The 17,944-nt window shown below is 39.3% G+C and overlaps 1 protein-coding gene across 26 annotated transcripts in view; it reads right to left on the bottom strand.

Annotated features, from left to right (window-relative positions):
* The window catches only part of map4k3b (mitogen-activated protein kinase kinase kinase kinase 3b), a 54,375-nt gene that overhangs the window by 28,575 nt on the left and 7,856 nt on the right, over positions 1-17,944 (bottom strand). For all 26 annotated transcript variants that reach the window (XM_078931770.1, XM_078931771.1, XM_023962949.2 and 23 more), the window contains exons 2-12: positions 6,610-6,667; positions 6,352-6,442; positions 6,135-6,199; positions 6,000-6,055; positions 3,305-3,352; positions 3,083-3,125; positions 2,922-2,994; positions 2,521-2,652; positions 2,317-2,379; positions 2,117-2,198; positions 1,039-1,155 (exon numbers count right to left, since the gene is read on the bottom strand). In XM_078931770.1, the coding sequence (XP_078787896.1) occupies positions 1,039-1,155; positions 2,117-2,198; positions 2,317-2,379; positions 2,521-2,652; positions 2,922-2,994; positions 3,083-3,125; positions 3,305-3,352; positions 6,000-6,055; positions 6,135-6,199; positions 6,352-6,442; positions 6,610-6,667 (828 nt within the window). The remainder of the gene's footprint in view (positions 1-1,038; positions 1,156-2,116; positions 2,199-2,316; positions 2,380-2,520; positions 2,653-2,921; positions 2,995-3,082; positions 3,126-3,304; positions 3,353-5,999; positions 6,056-6,134; positions 6,200-6,351; positions 6,443-6,609; positions 6,668-17,944) is intronic.

Genomic DNA, 17,944 nt, shown 5'->3' with positions numbered 1-17,944 from the left:
GTTTTCTAGTTTAAAAAGCAGGGCAGAGAATCCCATGGAAAAAAAAAGAGGATCTTAACCTATAAGGGGGGTAGGCAACTGCAGCTCTGTGCCCTCCAGGGGGCGCTCCACTTACAATATAGGAGAGAAGCAACTGCAAGTGAAATGGAAAGTTCCCCAAACTAAAGGAGTTTTAACATCCTCAAAATGAGATAACAATAGTAAAAGTTTTTATTTACAAAAACAGAAGTCATGGATGTTGTCAAGTTTGCACAGCAGACATCACAGCAGTTCAGCTTCCCTCAAATCTCAAAACTCAAACCCAATTTACTGTTAAGAAATGAAACCGTGTCACACCATGCTGCTCAAAGCTCCAGATGCCGCCATCGTGGCTCAAACCACAGTTAGTGCACGTCAAGGAAAAGGTAAGATGAAGAGGGCTTCCGTTAACGTCAAAACGTAAAAGTCCACGCCTTTTTTTCTTTTATTTAACTCTTGGAAGACGTTCTGTGTGGACTTTGACATTGTGACGCTGTGGAAACCATCTTCATCCACGCCTTAGCTGCAGAACTGAAAGGACCCCCTCATCTCCATCATTCTAGACCCAAAAGGCAGGCCTGGTCTGGGCTCAGTCAGTTTTGCAGTTTGGCTTGAAAGAAAATCCCAAAAAACAGAAGACTTCTTGTTGAAAGCACATCAATGCAGCTAGCAGTGGTACCTTCCTGCGCGCGGCGAAACGCGGTGCACGCCGAGCGCCGGGGCTTATGGGAAGAAAATGACCTTTGTATTTAAACTGAAGAGGAGGGGAACAAAGGCGGGGGGGTTAGAAGACTAGAAAAAAAAAGAGAAGTGAAGCAAGTGGGGGGAAAAATTAAAAGCAATGAAAAAATGGGGGTAAAAGGGAGGAAAAATGTGGCTGAAGGGGTGGGTTAGGAGGAAAGGTGATAAGAAAAAACAAAATCAATGAGGGGGGAGGGAAAAAGCAAAATCCCTGCAGCAAATCATCACTTCTCTGCTGACCTACTGGACTGAAAATGAACTGAGAAGGTCAAAGGTTACCTCGGGCTCCGGTTCGTCGTCATCGAAGTCGTTGAACGTGGTGTGGTCGGGGTTGTTGGCTTTGTCCAGCAGCTCAATGGCGAGCGTCCGGCTGAGAGGCTGCGTCACAAACGGGTGCTGGAGGGGAAACCACAAGCTGAGCAAAGGCAGCAGATCTTCTTAATGACGGTACAGTAAAAAAAAGCTCTGTATTTGCAACATTTCTTTTATTAAAAGACAACACTGTCTCAGTGAAGTGTTACCTGCTAAGTCCTGTGCCTTAGATTTTAATGTAATGAGTGCAATTAATTCAAAATTATGCAGAAAAACGTGTTAGACACAAATGCCCTCACGGGTGGATCAAGCGGTCTGTGGGTGAAAAATGGTTAAACCTATATGGGACGCGGGTGGCCCACCCAAAATATAAATGTTGTAGACCGCTCCGTGAGCCTGTACAGCAAAAAGGTTCACGCATATTTTGTATGCGGGCATGTAACTTACAATATTCTTACAAAGACTTCACAACACACTTACCACACGCTTGACAACTGTTAGTCCCAATTTTATGAGGTCTCTTAATCGTGGCCGCACAAGCCTCAAGGGAAGTGCAGGACACACCTGGCTCCCTCCACGGCCCCGGACAACCCAAAAAACCTACAGCATCCGAAAAGCTGGGTTCATACCGAACGCGGTTGTGTCGACTGTCCTCTTTTTCGCCACGCGGACAAAAACGTGTTCCTTAACAACCTAGCCACTTGATGCCTCTGGCGTGTTTGGGAGGAGCTACCAGCTAATATTTGTAGCCTTAAAGCTACATGGAGCGGTGTCTGTGTTCATCTAATTAACAATTCATGGGAGACATGGATGATATTCATTGATCATTTGTTTTAAGAAAAAAACACTGGTGATCACGTCTCCATGTCTGTGTTCATGAGAACATTCAAACATTCTCCCCTCTGCTGTGTCTGAAAGACGGCTGCTTCCGTGATCTGTCCGTCTCTCTCTGACCGAGTTTGGAGGCTTGTTGTCCCAAATTAACCAGAAAGGGTAAAAATAAAACCAAGAATCAAATCAGTGGTGCTTTAGGTCAGAGTTTCACCTGCAGGAGCTTCTCTGCTGTGGGCCTCTTCTTCGGGTTCTTGGTCAGAGCTAACTTGACAAAATGATGAAAGTTATTCGTCCTGTTTGACAAACAACACACAAAAGGGAGGAGAGTGTTACCGGTTTGATCCTGCAGGTCATCCGTCATCTCTACAGGCTGCTGCTGGATCATTGGGAAACAGAAAAGAGGAATCTCACCACTTCAATTTGTCTTTCAACTTCGGAGGCTGGAAGCTGCTTTTGCTCATTAAGAAGAGCGCCCTGAAAGGAGAAGACTCAAACTTAGACCCCAGATGTAATCCAGTTCCGCCCCGATGCTTTCAGAGTGACTGAAAGCTAGAGCGTCAGTTCCTCTTCTACTGAGGAGGGAAAGAACAAAAGCGGCGCATGCAGACGAGCTACCTCATTGGATGCAGCTCAAACATGGGCGGCTGCAGCTCGGCCAGCTCGATGGCAGTGATGCCCACCGCCCAGATGTCACATAGCTGGTTGTAGCCTCCTTTCCTCTCCACCGCTGCCACTTCTGGAGCCATCCTGCAGGAGGAACACCAGCAGATGGTCGTGAAAAAAATTAATGAATAATACGCAGTTTTCCTGGAAATGTCTGCTAAAACAATTGCAGCATCTGCACATCTCAGTTTAAGAAGAGGTAAATAAACAAGACAAGACAGAACATTCCAGCAAACCTTTATCAGAGTGCCCCCCCCCCTGCAGTAAAGTGTTGTATTTCACACCGTCATTGCACCAGCATGCATCGCTCTATGAGGTATTTAGGGATGCGATGCAGGGAAAAACAACCTCACCAGTACGGCGTTCCGATGAAGGACTTTCTTTTCGCCAGAGTTGCTGTGATTTGAGCGGACACGCCGAAGTCAGCTGGGGGAGCAAAAAAAAAACAGACGAATCAGCGAGGGGGGAGGCTGAAGACACGAGGGAGGAGGGGGAGAGGGGTCGTCACTCTTACCCAGTTTGACGTAACCGTTGTCTGTCAGCAGGATGTTGGCTCCCTGACGGAGACGAAAACACCACAAAAGCAGAGAAACTTCAATCCGAGCTCAGCAGAAAGACAAATGCCAATGAAAGCACCCCCCCCCCCCTCCCCCACACACACACACACAAGCTTCAGCCCAGTGAAGATACTCATTAACCAGATTATATTAAAAAAAGAAGAAAATACACAACTCACCTTAATGTCTCTGTGCATTTTTCCCTTATTGTGCAGGTAATACAGACCCTTAAAGCAAAAACAAACAGGAGCTTATTGCTTTGAGAATTTCTTGCATTTAAAACAAATAAAAAAAACACCAATATTGTTTTAACCTTCTCTTCAAAGCCTTTTCATGATGCAATATTTATAAACCTGTTATTTCTTTTTATTTTCATAAATAGTTTAAAGGGCCAAAACCATAAAAAAATCTTTTTTTGTGTGTTTTAAATATATTATAATGTTTATTCCTCACGAAAAGAAACCTTAAAGTGGTAATTTAATCCATTCATGCTCTTATTTTTCAGTAGTCCTCTAAAAACCTGCACTTCCAGCACCGCCCCCAGGCTAACACACACACACTGTCTAGGGCTGGGCTGATACAATCAATTAATCGTTCTGAATCTATCCATGTTTAATTAATCAATAATCTATCCATGAAAGTAGAGATCAATCTTTTATGCCTTTCTTTTTCCGGTCTTTTTACCTAACGCATAGCAGCAGTAAAACCAAAGTCTGCTAGCTTGATGCTAACATATAATGCAATTTCCCAAAGGACGGTTAATGCTAATGCTGATGCTCGTTTGACCTAAACATATATCGCTGACTAAATGAACAGCTTTATAGACTCACAGGCATTAATTTTCCAAAATCTCTTAAGACAACATGCTTTTAAAGTAACCATTTGAGTGGTCTAAAACAGTGTTTTTCAACCGATGTGCCGCGGCACACTAGTGCGAGTTTCACCTTGTATAATTTTTGGATGCTGGTGTGCCGCGGGATATTTGTCAAGGATAAAGTGTGCCTTGGCTTAAAAAAAGGTTGAAAAACACTGGTCTAAAGCACCGTTTTAAAAACAAATCTTCTGGAATATCAGCCAGTTTAGAGTCTTTACAATGTTATTAATCTGCACATTTTTGTTGGAGCTTGTCCTTTTGAGAAATCTTGTAACACTGTATGGTGTTAATCTCATTGGTTTATTTTTTTCACTTCTTATATTTACAGTATGTAACTGTACCAGATTAATATGAATATATTCAAAACATACATAGATTATTATTGTATTTTATACAAACATGTCTAAATGTGTAAACCGTGTAAATTCAAAATTGATCAAGTGGATTGAAAGAATCGACTCGATCCAGGCTCTGGTGAATCGAATAGAATCGATTCTGGAAATTATTGCTAATACCCAGCCCTAGGAGATAGCGGTGTTTGACAAAACAATTTCATTTCAAAGGCACAATAGCATTTATATTCCAACAGTGTCCTGTCTCCAATAAACGTTGGGTGTAACAGGTGTTCCTGTTCGTTACTTTAGACATGGCCGAGTTCCTTTAAGACACCCCCCCTCCCCGGGTCATGCATGGACGTGCAGACGCCGGCTGTCTGTGGGATCTGTGTTGTGAGCCAGTGTAGCGATGGCCAAGAAACGCTCATTCTATTTAGCGTTTAAATTTCGTGTGCCAAGGAACATTCTGGTGAGGAATCTGCACCACATTTTGGGGTGGATCCTAAACGAATCAGAGAATGGTGCAAGCAGATGGGTGATATTAGGAAGACATCACCAGGAAAAGGAGCAAAGGATTTCCTGGTGGAGGTGCAAAGAAAGCGAGCGATGAATTAGAAAAACTGGTGTGAACATGGATTATTGAGCAAAGATGGAGGGGTGCGCGTGTCTCCAGGAAAATGATCCGCATGAAAGTGAAGAGGATTTTTGTTACAGAGATTGATGCTTCAAAGAGAAAAGAAACGTTCACAGCCGATGCTAATCAGAACATAATACAATATTCTCATCGTTTCAATAGATCCTGAAATAATTTTTACTTGTCCACATGTTTTTATTTGATTTTATTAAGTTTTAACAACTAATTTTATTAGTTTTGATTTTAATGGTGGGATGTGTATGTGTTGGGTTTTTGTGTGTTTTATTAATTCATTTATTTTTATTTATTTTTATTATTTTACTATGTTTATTATTTTAACTACTATATTTTTTATCTTATTTTTATTTTTTATTCTTTCTCTGGGAGGCAATTTGAGATTCTTCGTAGCATGAAAAGCGCTATATAAATAAAGTTGAATTTGAAATGTTCATCTGGTGTCGTCTGCATTTTGTGACCGAATTCCACAGCAAAATGAACCCATTAGGCGCCACCGTTCTGTCTGTGATGGAATGAACGCCGGTTTCTGATAAACACCTGTCTCTAATAAACGCAGAGCCGACTGCCAAACTTTGGGAATACCATAATGACTTAATGACCCCCATCTGTTCACAACAAGCCCCTGCCTTCCAATCCTTGATTTAAAAACATTAAAAAACAAACAAACTTGCAGTTAACTACATAAACACTGTAATAATAATACAAAAATATTAAGTAAGATTTCAAATTTGTGCATATTTTGTGTATAATTATTCCTTTTTTTGATTGGCAGATGAATGGACTTTACTTTGTCATAGCTAATCACTGAGTGGTCAGTAAATTATAAAAATGATTGTGTAATAACCTTTCAAAAAGCATTTTCTGTTAGTTTTTGAGATGAGCTAATAATTGAGATAGCTTATTTAAGGTGGTGGTGTTGAATTCCACATAAAAGTCTATTGAAAGCTTCTAGAGAACCAACTTAAGAAATATTTATCATTGGTCTGCTTAGACCACAAAACAGCACTAATTACCTGTAGGGTCTCTCGTGACATGTAGGCTATTTGTGACTCTGACAGCGGCCCGGTTACTGGAGAAAAGAATCACATGTTTGATTTAAAAAGTCCAAAAAATACCCCTAAAAGCGTTTTTTGTCAGGTTGCTCTTACCGTGATAGATGTCCTGCAGAGAACCTCCGCCGCAGTACTCCATACTGATCCATAACTTATCTCTCCTAACAAACAAGAGGACGTCTAAGTTCAGGAGTCACTGAAACATCTCCCTTCTTCTAGTTTCTGGTCATTTCTTCTTCTTTGGTCTCACACAACAAACATCAAACTTTGACATAAAAAAAAAGCCTTTTGAGGACAATACGTTCATTCTTACCGGAGATAACTGCCAAAGTATGCCACGATGTTGGAGTGTTTACAGTCTTTCATCATGATGATCTCCTGCTGAACAACAGCAAAGTCTTCTCCTAAAGTCAACAGAAACAGAGGAAGAAGCGACTAATTTAATAGCGTCTTCTCAGTTAGGACCAAACAAGCTATTGCAGGACAAAATTCAACCAACAAACATGCTGAGACTAAAGCTTTTAAAGAAAAGGAGGAGAACTGAGGATAATAGGGGGGTGAGGTAACTTACCTGGTTCTAGTTTGATGACTTTGATAGCAGCAAGCTCTCCTGTGTTGACATTTCGAGCCTGAAGATGAAGAAGAAAGCGAGTTATCAGAAGCTTTACATGCTCACATATCAGCTGAAAATGAAGTGAGAGCAGCAGAACGCGTCAGAACCTGTTGATGTAAACACATCTCTAGTTAGATAGAGCAACTGTTCCAAACAGCGCGACGAAAAAAATAAAAAATCATCCCAGAACAGAGTTTAAACCATCCTTCAGGATGAAGGTTCTGCTGCGGAACGAAACAAAAACTCTCCAGAACATCAAAGCAGCAGAAGTGCAGCTTCCGGCTGGGTTCCTTTGTGATGCGGGGGTCGCACGGAGGCTGCCAACAATACACACACACTGTAAACTCCTGATAACTCTACACCCAGATCAGATCTGATGCAACCAACCCTTCCAGGAAAGGTCCTAAAACTGACAGAGGAGAAATGAAAACCAACTTTTTTTGGGGTTTCCACTGATGGACACAAAACCAAACACCCCATAATGAAAATTAAGACAGCCAGCATTGATGTCAAGTATCTCGATTTTGATGCTCTACCAATTTATCAAAACCGGTTTTTGTGTTACTTGGTCTATTTCAAGAATTGTGTTACATTTAAATGTGTTAAGTTTTGTACTATAAACATATTTGTACATGTATTTGTTTTGGCAGGACTCTACTCGTGATACACGTCACAATATGATACACATCAATACCTTAACCAAGACTGTAACACAGACAATACATCACATTTTTTTATGTAGGGCTCTGAAAAACTGTCTGAATACCAAAACACCTGCAAAACACTGCAACTTTATTGCATGTACCAGTTGTTTTTTCGCCAAGATAATTCCAAGTAATTATTTTTTCGATAAATTGAGAAAGGATTTTTCAATACTTAACATCGTCTTATGTTGACAACAAAATATTTGTCAATGTAAAAAAACAACAACAAAAACACTTAAATGTGCCTTAAGCATTAAGGTTCTTTAACACCGCCAACACCTAAAGAACACGCTCTTAGAGATACTGTAACTCTTGGACTGCTTATGCGATCAACGTGAATCAGCGGACTGATTGCGGTAACTCACTACTGTAAAGTGTTGCCTACGAACGCAAATTTCCTTTTCTCCACTTCAGAATCTACTGAAAATACAACTTTTGTGTAAACAATTGAAGAGTTACGAAGACAGTCGAAGACGGTTAAATATGGTCAAGAAAATAAAATGCTATCTAAGGCTTAATTATACTTTATGTGGTAACAAATGGCTACTGGATTAAACGATCAAAGACAAAATATACAATCTCCAACACAGTAATCAATTTGTTCTAACAATAATAATAATAATAATAATATAATTTAATTTTTTTATGGCGTCTTTCCTTCTGGGCGCCCAAGGTTGCTTTACTGGTACTAAACAATCATAAAACACAGCTACAAGAATAAAACTGAGGTTAAATTCATAAAATAAATTAAAATATTAATAAAAAAAATGGGTTCTAAATGAGTTGTATAGGTGTCACTGAGCTGTGTAACAACAACCACAAGACTAATGAGTCAACATCCCCTGTAAGATGGTTCTCTTGGTGCAGAGCTCCTGAAGGAGGCTCGGTGTTGTCTGCTGCCAACACAAAGCATGGAACACAAAGGTAAGACGATGAACTAAATGTTTGCTTGTAAATAATTAGTTAGAAATTGCTTCAGCAGCATTTGAAATCTGTATTGCCAAATCAAACATCGCAATATTTCACAGAATCCATTTTTTCCTACACTCCTAGTATTTATACTCACATTTTAAAGTATTTATAGAACTACTTGTGTGTTTGACCCTATTACCCTTTATCTGTGGTTACGATTTTCATGATTATTTGTGGATTGTGGATGTTACTTCTCCTCCCCTTAAAACATAAATGAATTTGTGTTTGAAACTTTGAAAGAAAGCAGGATTTGTTGTCCAGGACAAGCAGGCAGGCGTGGAGCAGCGTTAGAAGCCCGAAGCAGGAGAGCAGCAGAAGAAAGCAGTCTGTTGCTGCGATTCTTCTTGTTGACATGCTAAACGCTGACCTTCAGCTCAGCGGTTCTGGAAGCTCAGAGAGCTGTGGAAAACCAGAATTTCAAAAATGCAGCTCCCCTTGTTAATGTGTAACTGCTTGTCTCTGTGAATGAACATGCATGATCAGGATTAATGCACTTAGGTCTTTTGAACACCAGGGAAGATTTTGGATGAGATAAAATGGTTTACAGGTATGGTTTTGCAAATGCGTCAAAAGCCTGTTAGGCTGAAGGCAAAGCAGCATTTGGAGTCACTTATATGTCTAATGTGGACTGGAAACAACAAATTTGGAGCTGAAATGTATACATTTGTGAACTTTTGGATTTTAATGCATTATTGGTAAATAGTACTTTCAAAATAAAGGTCAATTACAAAAGTGTAAGTATATAGAACAAAAAAATAACAGTTTAACAAAGTAACACATTTTTACAGCGGCCTTGACAACTAATTACTTCCAATTGAAAGTCTATGCGCATATAAAGTATGTGTGGTTGGGCTTCCGAGTTTAAAATTCATGTTCATAGGTTGTTATGCAAATTTAGGAGAAAGTCATGTGGTCAGATGAGACCAAAATGGAAGTCTTTGAGATAAACGCCACTCGCCGGGTTTGGAGGGGGAAGAATGGCGTGTTTTATCCCAAGAAGCATGAAGGTGGAAACATCATGCTTCAAAAAAAAAAAAAGGTGTTCTGTTGAAATTCCCAGGCTTGAAGTAGTTGCCGCTCACTTTTAGATGATGAACAAAAGTTTCCTTTAGTCCATCGTAGCAAATAATCTGTTCATTTTGAGAAATATTCCGCTCCTTTAGGCGATTTTTTGTCATGATTCTCTACTGTCTGCACATGGCAGTTATGTTAGCCTGGAAGTCTGAATCTGTGAATGTCTTTACCAAACTGTTTTTGTGTGCCTCCTGCTAAAACCAGTCCTGGATTTTGATGCGACGATAAAATGTCGCCATCCATTTTTACCTAGTATTTATCTTTAATAAAAAGCTTCAAATTATCAGCGCTGATAAAAATAATGATAAAATACCAGTAAATATCCAAGTCTGAAAAAAATCACCCTAGTTTACAGGATAACCTAGAACAAATTTGGCTATAATTTAAGAAGTAAAAAAGTTTTTTTGTCACTCCAAACCTCTTTTCAGTGTAGCCATAATGAAGGTAAAAAATGTGCTTGACTTGGCCTCTAAAAGAGTCGACAGAAGTTGAATCTCAGGGGTCCTAAAATCAAACCCTGGGGAACTCCAAGCCTTGAGAATTACCTCGTATTTATGAGAAAATATGGATTCTGTTTTCAAGGTGGAATTTCAACCAATCAAGAATTATTCTGACATTTCAAATACCAGTCTGTCACAAATGATACATAAATTACAGTCTGAATAAATGTTTTCTTGCAAACATGAAATTTGTCAGAAAACAGGAGTCCAGAAGAACAGAAGCAGATTCTTTCTATAAATAGTCAACTTTTGTACAGTTATATTTAGCAGCAGTGTTTGTGGGGCAAGGGATGAATTTTAAATGACCTTAATAAATAAAAGATGACTCATGATGAGTATCTGTATTAAAATGGAAGAAAGAAAACGGGACGTTCAACTCCAGAGAAGTACAGCTGCTCAAGCGAGCAGCAAAGCAGTTTGGTGTCATGCCTCAACAGCTTCTGCTGTCCCCTCTCAGACACACCCACCCAGCATGCTCCTGGCTGTATCCTTGCATGCATATTTTCCAACGTTTAACACGGTAAAAAGACATTCGGCGCTCTGGTTTTTCCAGCTTTGCAAGAGAGATCCTAAAATCACACGTTGTACCCTTTTTTGTTCGAGCCTTCAAAATCTATCAAAATGAATTTGCAATCTGATATATCTGCATCAGAAATGCCAGTAAAACACACTTATTAGCGTATTGGACATCAGCGGTTTCTTCTGTCACACATGAAAAAAAGATTATTTGATTGAATCAAGAAAAACGACAAACCGTCTCTTCATTAAAATCATGCCTAAAAATCATGTCAGAACGGAAAGAAGGGGGGGGCTGACCCACACCAAAACAAAGAGGTGGGAGGGGGCCGGAGACAAAGAAATGCAGAGGAGAAAAAACCCATGGAAGAGCAGAGACAGAGCGCCTTCAGTCAGCAGACACAGCAAAGATGACTAATACCAGTCAGTCCTCGGTTCCTGCATGACTGACTGTCTTCTGTTGTTTTCATCTCACCAACGAAAAATCCCATCTGCTTCAAGTGACAGTTTTAAAAAGGAAAATGCCACCAGAACAAGTCAAAAACATAATTGAAGTGGGTGTTTAAATATAAAATGTACAAATGTAGGTTTGACCTGAGAGGAGGCAGTCTAGTTGTCTGCTTTACTCTAAAAAGGTCACATTTCCTCAACAAAAAATAAATGACGTAGTATACCAATACCAAAGCACAACGATGAGTCATGTGACCACAGGGATATCCTAACGCCAGCATAAATGCTTCAAAATTCGTTCAGATTCAAGTTCAAATCTTAAAACAATTATGACTGAATGTGTTTTTAAATATTTATTGATTGTATGAAGTGTGTGTTTCAGTTCTTACACTGACATACACACATACTGATAAAGAATGCACAGTCAGACAAGAAAACTCTGCCTCAGCAGAAACCCAAAGCATTAGCAGCTGAAAGTCTCTGCCTGTGCTCCTGCAAGAGGACATAAAAACCTTCAAACAGAGCGGCTCAAAATGACTGCTTAGTCTGTGATCTACTCAAAGCTCACGAAGGCGCCCTAATTTTCACAGTTTAGTTTGGTGCAGACAGGAAAACACATTACTGAAAGAAAAGTCTATAGCTACCTGCTTTGATTTTTTTCTTATAAAAAAAAGTCGGAAACAGCCCAAAGATAAACCAGTTATCAGTGTTTTAGTCTGTGGACACCACAGAATGTTAGAAATCTGTGTGTGAGTCCAGGTTTGTAATCAGTTTCAAAGCTTCAAGCCCGTAGTATGTAAAGTCAGCAACGATGCATTTATGGAGTGAAATCCAATCAAGGAAGTGGCTGTAAGACACTCCTGTAGAGGCTATAACAGAAGGGATGTATCCCTAAAATTAGTATCATCTAATAAGAAATAGCCTTGGACTAAAAACAGCAAGAGATCCAAGCTGGATACAACTGCATAAGCCATAAAACAACACTGTCATCTGCATAAAAACGAACATCCGAACTTTAAAGTTTAACAATACAGATAGTGAAAATTCACATTGTATAATATAAATATAAAGGGACACAATGCTATGACAAAGCAATACATATTTAGAATAAGTTTGACCCTAATGTCCGTTTTTTTTGCTGCTATGTTATGACTGGCATAGCACAGTTCAGATCAGGTGTGAAAGCTTAATGCACTACAGGACGATTCAAAGCTATGATGCCAATTACATACACCTCCTGTAAGTCAATGAAATATAGCTTGATCTACAACCACAATTTTAATCAAACCACAAAGAACAGTGTGCTTTACAATATAAACAATGGTAGAAAATATAAAACACAGCTTCAGTTTTATATGAGTTCTTTCTTTAGTGTGACTGAAAGCCTTTCTTCTTTACATTTTTAGTGCATAGTAAACAACAAGATTCCACACTGCTGCTCACTGTTTGGGTTTAAAACATTGGCATCCACGCTGAGATCATTATGGGGAATGTGAGAACTGAAAAGGAAGAATTTGGGTTAGTTATAAGTGTGCTCTAGCCCAGTGGTCTCCAACCTTTTTAACGCCACAGACTGGTATCACGTCACACAAGACTTCCACGGACCGGTCTTTCAAATATTGGCGGATGATTATTGTAGCAATACTACGATGAAGTAGGAACAAAGACGTGACAAAACGAACCTTGAGCTTTTATTTTGACATGCATAACATTAGACATTGCACAGGTGTCATTATCCTCTCCCCTTCCCACACTCATGGTGCAAAAAAGAAGTAATCTTAAATGTAGCTTTCTTTTTTTCGAAGTCGAAGGCTCTTCTTCTGTCTCCTGGCTGGGCGTTTTCCCATTGGCAAAGAAGCTTTCCAAAGACGTTTGTTTTATTACTTATTTTGCTAGCTCATGGGTTTTATTGTAGCGGTAACCTATCACATGACCGAGAAGAGCGCCTTGGCCTGCGTCGATTAGTTGATTCTAACAGAATCTGTTGGACTTATGTTAATCACATAAATGGGTTACTGCTGATCAAAGAGAGTGTGTTATTTAGGTGTGACCAACGACAACTCAGTGTTAGAGTTACCGTACATGCATGAACTTGTTATTTTATCAACAAGCGCTACAGCTTTGTTCAATAAAATTACAAAAAGAGTTTTTAGAATCAACTAAAATGTTTTGTTGGATCAAATCCTATATTCGGTCTAATCCAAACATGAATTGCATCAAATGGTGATCAATTATGATCTTCTTCCCAAAAAATTGTATTGGTCAGTCATCAATTTATCCGTATCCAACAGTGGAACCAGCTCTCTCATTGGGTGGGTTACGATGAGTTTCAAATTTGCTTGACCAGCCCGTTTGTCCATCCAAGAAAGTTCAGTGACGCATTATCCTTTCAAGACAACTACAAACCAGAAAACACTGGTTTCAGTTCTACCTCAAACAAGCCAATGCATGACAGCATCACATACTCGGTGCAGACACTGGGTAAAAACCTGCTAGTTAGCTGGTGTTTCAGAACAATAGAACTCAACAGGAAAAAAGGCTTTGGACAGATTAATATTGCCTATTGCAAACAGATTACATAGAATCCATTAAATACTTTGATGTCACTGCAGATGGGCTATTTACTAAAAGCCAGACTGGAAGTTGTAGAAGATGTCACAATCAGAAAGAAAAAAGTTAATTCGTCAAAGCAGCATAAAGATCCTAAAGCAGCAAAACTTCAAACTCTAGACTTTGAATGAGCCAAATCATCCATCATTTGAATCATTGATTGAACCAAGAGAATTTTAAACAGGCAAAAGGAAAGCTCAAAACGTGAGTCACGTTTCATTCTCCTGACTACAGTTGCTTAACCCCAAGAGCAGACACTCCCATCACCTGAGCAAATGAAAGTTACGTGTTTCTTTAACAGCTCTGACCAAACGTGACATGACTATTTACAGTTAATCCTGAGACAGAAGTCTGGAGAGGTTGACGCCTGGCAGGCAGGACTGCAACTTAAACAGGGTAGAAGGTCACATTAGGTTTTCTGTTCACTGCAGTCAGGACTTTTCGTAGACGTTCTCCAGAGCGCTGATGTGATGATGGGTTGAAACTCTCTGCAGCAAATGACGGCAAATACAGAATCAACAGAAAAACCACTCTAGTTTTATTCCACTTTGTCTGGAACAGAGTTAACAAAAATATTTCAATTATGGCAAAATTTCACTCAATCAACTAATGATTTAGGTCTGCTGTTCTGTACAGATTCCTGTATAAACAATCTAAAACACTAAGACCTACTAATCAGACACTTCATTTACTAATCAAAATGTCTCCAGAATGCAAATTTTGAACATAGGATGGATATTTGTCATTACCCATAGTATTCTGAATGATGACAATGTAACCTGAAGTCAGAGTGACTGAATGACAAGAGTTTAGTCCACCCACCTTAACAATTTTCCAAAAATAGGGAGTTTTAAGGGACAAAGTGAGAAATGTATTTAATTTGTGTATCTGTCAATCAAAAAACTATTCTACTTGTAACATTTCAGCTCTGATAAAACACACACACACACACACACACACACACACACACACACACACACACACACACACACACACACACACACACACACACACACACACACACACACACACACACACACACACACACACACACACACACACACACACACACACACACACACACACACACACACACACACACACACACACACACACACACACACACACACACACACACACAATGTTTTCAATAATTTAGTTTGGTGAAAAATTAAACTTTTTAACAACTAAGTTAGTGAGAAGTTGCTCCCTTCTACCACCAGCCTCCTGTGGTCATTTGAGGAACTGCAACCGTTAGTACTTCCTGGGTCAAATTTGAGAACTAAAAGTGGGGGATTGTTCATGGCACAAATCTCTTCAACCCCCCCACAACAACAACAACAACAACAAAAACAACTACAACAACAACAACAACAACAAAAGGGGGGGGGGGGGCAGCACACAAATGTTTTTTTTTTTAAAACTGGACTCCAAAAAGCAGATTCTTACATTCCCATTGGCATCAATAAAATATTTTTTTTAAACTGCAGAAAAGTTAGTTTAATTTGGAAAACCTGGAGGAACAAAATCCAATGAAGGAATATTGAAATCAAAACCTAAATCCAAAACTTGAGCTCCTATTTACTATAAAAAGCCTAAATCCTAACATTGATTTAAAAAAAAATTCAAACAAGACCTCCCAAAAGAAAAATCAACATTTTATCATTTCATTCGCATAACTTAAGGGATTTGAAAAATGTTATCCTTTGAGCTTAAACAAAACCAGCAACTGATATAACCTGTGTAAATGCCTTATGATGATGTAAAGAAACTAGCACGGACCAATCAGTAAAGTGTGTTAACTCAGCAAATCTGTCCTTCATCTCAGCTCCCACAGACAGAAACAGCAGAAGGATCAAAAACCTGTGAGGCTACTTTGAGCAAACAGTGAACAACAGTCTACAAAATCCAACACATTTATGTCAAAATATGACAAACTGCTTTATAAGCCACTCAGGTATTTAGAACAGCCCTGCAAAAGGCCTACAGTGCTGCTCATTAGCTCAACTTTACCCCAAATTACAGCAACTATGAAAGTAATCAAGTGTCAGAAAAAAGCAGACTCGTTTCAAATGTTACAAGGTAAAACATTTATCCAAGTTTTGGTTTATTTTTGGATATAATAACACATTCTCCAAGACTTGCAGATGTTTTAGCAAAGCATCTGGTGGCATGTGGATAAAGAAAAGAAAATCTCACATTTTTGCAAACCCACTCCAATGAAAATGGTGTTTTAAACATGTTCTTGTGGCATTTCTACGCATGGTGGAGGACATACAGAAAGATAATTAAACTTAAAATTTATCTTCTGAGTATTTCTCTATTTAAATGATTGGGAATCAGAAGCAGATGAGAAAATACTGTTTTTGTGACGTAGAGAATACATTTAGCTCTCTGCTTCACATGAACAGAGAGCTCTCAGCAATGGGGAGAGGAAAGGGGGCGGGGTTGCTCTGTGCCAACGCTCTCGCCCACAACTCAGAGGTGAATTTCTACTGAACTCCTGCAGCTCTGCAGAAACTATGTCCTGGAAAACGACACAAGGGTTTAATCATAAATAAAAGATGACTGGGAACGCTTTTACATAAAACTACAAAATGAGTGGGAGTGGGACAGAGTGGGAGTCGGAGTGGTTGGTTTGAAACTTACTCAGGATTTTCAATGAGCCCAATAGCAGCAGCAAAGTAACATCAGTCAAAAAAAGAAATAGGAACTCCTGTCCTGAAGGAGCTAAAAATGGTAAAAAGTCTGGAGGAAATTTGAACTCAAGCTAAAATGCAAGAGCATCTATTCTTCAAGGGTTAGAAATAACATTTCAACCTCTTGGGTTTTTTTTTTTTCCAGAATCATTGTCTGCCTCTTTAAAAAAAAAACTTTAACATCATGAGGCTTAAGCCTGAACTGTCGTGCATCCTCCTGGCTTTCTGGAATGGTTGTGTTTCCGACAGACACACTGCTGCCAGGACGTAGACTAAACCGAAGCCAAACAGGTCCTGAGGAACCTTTGCTGCTTTTGTTCCCAGCAGCCCCATGTCTGCTCCTCCACCTCCCAGAGCAAACAGGAGGAGCAGCAGTGGCCGAACAGGACCGTCTGGGAGGACCGTCAGAAAAAACGGACATTTGCAGAAGAAAGGATTTATTTGAAAACAACAGCCTCATGATGGCTTCACTGCTTCGGAAACAATGAAGCTGCTCATCGAAAAGCGAATCTGCTGCAAATACGAAGAAAATCAACACAGATGGAACTTTTCAATCAGGAAAATTGTTTGGAATAAAGAAAACATTTACACTGTACAAGATGAAAGATCAGGAAAGTTAGTAGCAGTAAAACATTTTATGGGCTGAAAGAAGTGTAATGCGCAACGCGTGCTCAAGTGACCAATTGTAATGAAAAGTCTATGAAAGCGCACGTACATGCACGCTTTTGGGCTTCAAACTTCTGGCGTTCTCGTGTAGCTATGCAAGTTTCAACGGCCGTTTTCAGGCTTTGCGTACAAAACTATGGCCTTTAAACGCGCCTTGAAAGCTAAAGCAGGTTGAACTTTGACCAATCAGGGACTCAGATTTGGTAGTAATGTATGGATGGCCTCTATTTGAATTCATGAAAATGCTAACAGTTTCCATCCAGCCGGAATTCTATGAGACCAACTCTTTCATATATCGGAATAGAGATGTAAAAGAAAAAGTTTGGAGCAAGATTCACCAAATTTCCATCTTTGACATTTCACAGCAAGCCTCTTCCAACTGTAGGTGGCGCACATTTGCTAGTGAACAGTAGAAAATTAAGGAGAAGCTCCTCCCTGTTTGTCCAGCGCAAACACCACAGGCTAAACGCTCGGTCAAGAACGCGTGTTTAGTGCATTCCTAATCGCACGTCAAATGCCCGGTGTGGGCATAGCCTAAGACAGCTAAACTAACAAGAGCACCTGGTCACAGACATCAAAGGCCAGAACTGGAAGTTCCCCTTCTTCTACTCGAAAAAAAAACAACTTTATTTTAACTGGCAACAACGGTTACATTTTTTTCTCATTTTAAGCTTTAATAAAAGAAAAAGTTTTAGAATTCTGAACACTTTTGAGTTAGGGTAATTGTATAGTTTACACTTCTGGGCGATGATGTCGGTCGCCATCTTGTCTGCAGCTTAAAAATAAACTCTAAAAAAAATTATTTTTTTTAAAAAGATTTTTAAAAAACCCCACTTCAGTCCAATTTGTAAAACTCTTTTGTTTCTCCATGAAAGCACCCAAACGTCAAAATGTCCACAGAGGTAAAAAAACAACAACCAATTTCACCAAGTTGCAATAAAATAACAACGTGCAAAGTAAAAATGATACATAACTGACAGTTAATAAGTATATAAATGTGTCTAAAGTAGGCCAAATGAAGCAAAAAAAGGCTAAATTAGCTGAGAAAAAACATTGAGAAGTTAAAGTTAAAAAAGGTAAAAATGCTGTTAATAAAAATAGA

Source organism: Oryzias latipes, chromosome 15 (genome assembly GCF_053564925.1).
Source record: "Oryzias latipes strain Hd-rR chromosome 15, Olatipes_Hd-rR_3.1".
Lineage (NCBI taxonomy): Eukaryota > Metazoa > Chordata > Actinopteri > Beloniformes > Adrianichthyidae > Oryzias > Oryzias latipes.
This window is presented reverse-complemented; position numbering and strand designations above follow the sequence as displayed.